Raw genomic sequence first — 6,730 nt, forward strand, 5'->3', positions numbered from 1 at the left:
ATGTCTCCTTGAATTCTCTCTTCAAAAATCGCCCAAAAGCTCCAGAAAACATGTTTAAAAATGGCGAAACCACTGAAAATCGCGAAGGAAAAATTATATACATTCTGACCCAGTGATTCCGCACCTGCGGTCGTCTACTCGCTCTTGCGCAACCGCATCAGCGGTGCCAAGCGCCGCTTCTGCGGTCCCCACTTAAATCCCAGGTGCCGCATCTGCGAAGCATATCCCGCACCTGCGCTATCGCAGGTACGCTTCCTCAACCGCTTCTGCGGTTCCAGCTGATGCCTTCCTTGGCCGCATCTGCGGCTCCAAACTCGCTTCTGCGAGACCGCACCTGCGGTCCTCTAGCCGCAGGTGCGGTTATGACAGCAAATGGGAAAAACTTCAGCTGCCAAAACCCAATTCAAATCTTCCGCCAACCATCTGAAATCACCCCGAGGCCCCCCGGGACCTACCAAAGGCACCAACAAGTCACATACCACTCTCCAAACTTGTACCAATCTTCAAAACACCTCAAACAACATCTGATGTTCTAAACGTCAATACCACACAAGAGGGGGGTGATTTGTGTGGTACCCAATTTTCGCTCTAGAAGAACCTGGTTCTTCTAGGTATACTAACTACTGCTGTTTGCGGAATAATAAATACAAAAAAATAAAGAACACAAAGATTTTTACGTGGGAAACACCTGACTCAAAAGGTGAATAAACCATGACCTACTACTCAGTAGGATTTTCCCAAACTTCCACTAAAATCACTGGGCCAAAACAGCATTTACAAAACTCTTGTAAACCTAAGGATTAAACTCTAATCCCAGTGTGGCACACAGCCTCAACTGTTGCGACACCTTCAAGTTAGCCTATAACTTGAATACTCAAAGTACCTATTATAATTGCTTCTACAAAAGGTGGAAAGGTACAACATTAAACCACCTACTACAATTGAACTAGAATAAGAATAAACACAATGGAATTGGTTCTTCTATGTTGTCCAAGTAGCTTCAGGAATGCACACTTGAATCTCACATAAATTGCTTGCAAAATTATCTCGCTCTTTTGCTCTCAATTTAGTTTCACTTCTGCGTTTGTGCAATCCCCGTAAAAGAGAACAATTACTGTTATTTAATGAGTTAGTAATCAGAGTTTGATTGAGACTCAATTACTGATCTTCCATCGAAGTTGAGTCCTTGAACAATACAAACTCCAACCCTATCCTTTATCCTGATTGTGTCCTCTTCCCATGAGGATACTTTCTTTCCACATCGAATATGCAACCTTTTCGATCAGTTCAGGAGATATTTCTGCTTTATCCTTGTGACTTATCTCCTTCACGTGTATCTCACATGTATAGGTTGATAAACACTGTGTCAAATGATGGATCTGGTCCATGACTGAGTTCATTTGTCATTCTTCAAAACTTCACCTGAACTTGGGCCAACAAATTCCCCCTTTTTGATGATGACAAACTCTGTGCTTTTACTGATCAGAGAACCTGTGGAACTCGGCTTAATCATCAACACTTTAACTTAGAAATTTTAACTTATCATCAAGGACCAGGTTTAATCAGGTTATAAATATCACATTATTCTAAATAACAAGTAAAGCACAATATCTATTCCCCCTTTTGGCATCATCGAAAAGTTGCAAATAATGTGAATCCCAGATTTTAATAATTACTCATAGCCACTAGGGTAACTGCAAGTAAAAACATGGTTCAATTAATCAACAACCAACAAACAAAATTAACTATTAAGATCAGAATCTTCATAGAACAAGAGAAAAAGCAAATTGTCATTGATTAGGATATGTTTCCACAAACAGACCACAAAGAAAAAGAAAAACTTCCAAACATGAGCAACAAAAACAGAAAAAGTCCCGAATCTGGGTCACTAGGGGTTCTAGATAGGTTCAAAAACAAGAACTGGAAGACCTAAGGCTTGGAGGAACTAGAGGGCTGGGTTTGGAGAAGGTTGAGCATATTCCTAAGCATTCCTTCACTTTTCTCCTTTTCTTTTGCTAGCTCAGCTCAAAGGCCATCTCTTACAGCTTCCAAATTAGCAACACGAGCCTGAAGCCTAGCAATTTCAGCATCCTTAGTTCCACACTCTTGAACCAAAGCCCTAACCTTGCTATTCACTGGTGTCTTCAGAGATGAACCAGGTTCAACTGGGGGTGGCATTGACAGGATAGTCACAAGCCAATAAGGTCCTAACACCAAAATGCTCCTTGCTTGATGCCATCTCCCATTTCTTCAAAAGCACCCTTAGCTTGTCCAGCACAGTTGTGAGTATGAAACTATATGGAGTTGCATGTGCCTTGGATCCATTAATGACCCTGTCCAGTAGTTTGACAATAAAAGCAGGCCAATTTATCTGCTTTCCACTCTCAAGGCACTCCATAAGAACCAGGTCCATATAGTTGGCAGTATGCCTCCTCTCCTGTCTGGGAAGCAGGCACTTGTTCACAAATTCAAATAAGACCTTGTGCTCAGGTCTCATCTCACTCTTCTGAACAAATCTGGCTTCTGGTACATCTTCAACATTTGCAGCATCACAGAAATTTCTAGTAATTTGAAGTGCAGTGGGAAGAGATTCCAGACATGACCACCTCTGCCTTGTATAGTCATCATACCCTTCACTTGGTATGTCCAGAATCTCACCCAGTTTGATTGCATCAAACTCTACTTTTACACCCTTCACCATGCTGGAGACTACCCATTTCTCACAGTGGCATTGGCCATGAACTCAATCAGCTCCTTCCTGGCCAGCCTCCCATCCATTTCAAGGACCATGTCCTTCCACCCTTGTGCAGCTAGGGTATTCACCAGTCTTCTCATTCCTGGCTCATCCAGGTCTTTCAACAACCTGCCTTTCAAAATTTTTCTCCCGCCAAAGATGGAAAACCTATCCTGTTATTTCTCAGACTCCTCCTCTTCTTCTTCTCCACTCCATTCTTCTTCTTCTTCAGTAATTTTTACCTGTTTCCCTTTCACTGCAGATCTGGTTCTTTTGGCTAAGGAGGGTTCAGTAGATACAGGTGCAGAGTAAGACTTCTTGGAAGAAGTCTTGGATCTTTTTGGTTTGGGAGTAAGAACTTCTTCAGTTGTTCCTCTTTCTTGATGGACCAGGTCCATCTCCTCTTCTTCTTCTTCTGCAATCTCAACACTCTCCACAACCTTAGCCTTTCCTTTTTCCCTCTTTTTCTTCCTACTATCTTCCAGAGCTTTCTGCAATTCTGCTTCACTTTGCTTCACCTTGCTTCTAGTAGCTCTTCCCTTTGGTACTGAAGGGACAGTAGGCTTTGGAGATGACACTTTACTTTTCTTTGTTGGCTTGGAAGCAGTTGGAGCCTTTTGTGAGGAAGCTTTGCACTTCTTTGGATCATAGATGGCTCTAACCTTTTTCAGAATGTCAGCTAGGGTTTCCTCAACAGATGAACCTGGTTCATCCTGTTGCTTGCTCAGATGAACGAGACCTTCAGCAGCTTCCCCTGAACCACTTCCCCCTGACTTGTTGCCACTCTCCTCCACACATCCACAGATAGCAAGAACTTTTTCTTTCTTTTTACTTCCCTTCCTACTTGACTCAGCCCCCTTTACATCTTTCACAGAACCAACCAAAATGAAACCTATTATCTACATTTTCAACCATATCAGAAAATACCAAACAAGTATTTACCTCACCAGGGGTTTCTTGATTCTTATCAGTGTCAGAGGAACCATGTTCTTCCCCTTCGCTGGCAGAGATAAAAGCTTCAGACTCAGAGCTGGAGTCAGATTCTTTAGCAGAACTTTCCTTCTTCGGGATAGCCCTCAATTTCTCATTTAGAGCTTTTGTCAAAGAACTAGAAGCTCCAGTTTTTCTAGCCAATATTTTCTTCCGGCGGAACCTTGGTTTTGGGGTTTCACTAGGGGTGTAGATGAGGATGTATTAGAAGGGGATATTGGTGGGGGAGTTCCAGGATTATCTTGGGGATTAGTCATGGTGAATGATTCCTGGAGAGGATTTGAGAAATTTTGAGAGAAAAGATAATCAGAACTAGAGAAGAATTTTTTGACGGTTATGAAATAATGAAGAAGGGTGTGGTGAGTATTTAAAGATTATTAGAAGTAATTGCAGTAACGACAGCTTTTTGCAGGAGTCAATTAGAAGTCTAATCACTTTAGAATTCCGGTCTCTTAGTGGTTAATAGGCGACGCTAGATTTTAGGAAAAAATCCCGTTTTCTTTAGAGTTCTAGGAGAATGAAACTGGTTCAATGCTCAATGGATTGGATTTCTGGGAATTTGATGAATGTAGGACTTTTGCTCATGATTGAAAAATTAACTTTCTAATTGTGCAACGTATAGAAAACATACCTGAACTTTCTCATAAGCGTATACTGATGAACCAGGTTCTTCAAGTAGAACTCTCTTGAACATGCCTCAAATGTCATAATAGAAAAAACTTTGTAAGAGATCAGTGAGTCATATATACACATGTCACAGGAGTATACTGATTAAAGTTTGAAACTAAGTAAGAATTGATCTAGATATTTACACAATAGTTAGAACTCCTAACCAAATTTTTTTTCATTTTGTTTTTTTTCATTGTGCATTCTGAACTGGACCTATTAGGTGATCTTAATCATCCCTAATTCCAACATGTTCCTCTCAAAGTTTTCTTTACTCAGTGCTTTAGTAAAGATGTCAACTATTCGTTTATCAGTAGCACATAATTCTATTGAAATCAATCCTTTCTCATAGTTATCTCTTAAGAAGTGGTGTCTGACATCTATGTGCTTAGTCCTCTTATGATGAACAGGGTTCTTTGTCATACTTATAGCACTAGTGTTATCACAAAATATTGGAATACATCCCTCTTCAATTCCAAGATCTACCAGCTGTTGTTTGATCCATAGTAATTGAGCACAACTAGAAGCAGCAGCAACATACTCAGCTTCAGCAGCAGATAGGGCCACTGAGTTTTTCTTTTTGGTAGCCCATGACACAAGACATGAACCAAGGAAGTGTGCCATACCTGAGGTGCTCTTTCTATCCACTAGGAAACCTGCATAATCAGCATCAGCATATCCTACTAGATCAAAATTACTACCTTTAGGATACCAAAAGCACAGATCAGTGGTTCCTTTTAGATATCTCAGTATCCTCTTGACAGCAGTCAAGTGAGACTCTTTTGGATTTGCCTGAAAACAAGCACAAAGTCCTACATTGAAAACAATGTCAAGTCTGCTAGCAGTGAGATACAAGAGTGAACCAATCATACCCCTATACAACTTTTGATCAACTGATGAACCAGGTTCATCAACATCTAATTTAGTGGCAGCTGCAATGGGCGTGTCTATTTCTTTAGATTCCTCCATTTTAAACTTTTTGATTAGCTCTTTTGTATACTTCTGCTGATGGATCATGGTTCCATTTGGACTTTATTTGATCTGTAAGCCTAAGAAGAAATTAAGCTCACCCATCATGCTCATTTCAAACTCACTCCCCATTAATTTTGCAAAGTCCTTACTTAGCTTGTCAGTGGTGGACCCAATGATTATGTCATCAACATAAATTTGCACAACAAGGAGATCCTTACCTTTTTCCCTTAAGAATAAGGTACTATCTATTTTACCTCTCTTGTAACCATGCTCCAGCAGGAATTTTGACAGTCGTTCATACCATGCTCTTGGGGGCTGCTTGAGTCCATAGAGAGCCTTGTCCAGCTTGTACACATGCTCAGGACATTCCTTACTCTCAAACCCTGGAGGTTGTTTCACAAACACTTCTTCTTTTAGGTAGCCATTTAGGAAGGCACTTTTGACATCCATCTGATGAAGAGTGAATTCCATATGTGCTGCAAAGGCTATGAGAAGTCTGATTGCCTCTACTCTTGCAACTGGAGCAAAAGTCTCATCATAGTCTATGCCTTCCTCTTGGCTGTAACCTTGGACCACCAATCTTGCCTTGTTCCTTGTAACTGCTCCATTTTCATCAAGTTTGTTCCTGAAGGCCCATTTTGTACTAATGATTGATCTGTCCTTGGGTCTTGGTACTAGGTGCCAAACTTGACTCCTTTCAAACTGGTTAAGCTCATCCTGCGTTGCATTCACCCAATCTGCATCCTGCAAAGCCTCAACAACATTTTTAGGTTCAATGATAGATAGAAAAGCATCAAAAGCACACAGATTCTTTAATTGTGATCTGGTTTTAACTCCAGATGTTGGATAAGTGAGAATGTTCTCAATGGGATGAGAACTTTGATAGTTTTGAGGTTTCACAACCAACTGGCTTCCGCTATATGTTTCTGCCATTTGCTGAAGAACAGGATCATGAACAGGTTCCTTCAAGGATTTTATTTCAATTCCACTTTGACTTCTTCCCCGTATGAGGTTGCCCTATATGGAAGAACCTGTTCCATCACCTGTTCCTTCTGTTGGTGCCACTTTGACCTGAGATGATGCATCATTCAAGTCTTGTATCAATCCAATGGCTTCCTCTTCATGTTCCCGTCTCTCAGAAAGAATGTTAGTTTCATCAAATACTACATGAACACTTTCTTCTACGCACAAAGTTCTTTTATTAAACACTTTATATGCTTTGATATGTGAAGAATATCCCAAGAATACTCCCTCATCACTTCTGGGATCAAACTTTCCGAGGGAGTCTTTTCCATTATTGTGCACATAGCACTTGCAACCAAATGCCCTAAGATGGGATATGTTTTGTTTTATCCCTTTAAGTAACTC

The 6,730-nt window shown here is 40.7% G+C and overlaps 1 protein-coding gene across 1 annotated transcript in view; it reads right to left on the reverse strand.

The window, feature by feature from the left end:
• Window positions 2,026–6,730, reverse strand: part of LOC109235011 — a 24,574-nt gene continuing 19,869 nt past the window's right edge. Inside the window, exons 3-6 of the mRNA XM_019401032.1 lie at window positions 3,677–3,905; window positions 3,550–3,633; window positions 3,253–3,447; window positions 2,026–2,067 (exon numbers count right to left, since the gene is read on the reverse strand). Of these exons, the coding sequence (XP_019256577.1) occupies window positions 2,026–2,067; window positions 3,253–3,447; window positions 3,550–3,633; window positions 3,677–3,905 (550 nt within the window). The remainder of the gene's footprint in view (window positions 2,068–3,252; window positions 3,448–3,549; window positions 3,634–3,676; window positions 3,906–6,730) is intronic.

This window comes from Nicotiana attenuata, chromosome 1 (genome assembly GCF_001879085.1).
Source record: "Nicotiana attenuata strain UT chromosome 1, NIATTr2, whole genome shotgun sequence".
In the NCBI taxonomy this organism is placed as follows: Eukaryota; Viridiplantae; Streptophyta; class Magnoliopsida; order Solanales; family Solanaceae; genus Nicotiana; species Nicotiana attenuata.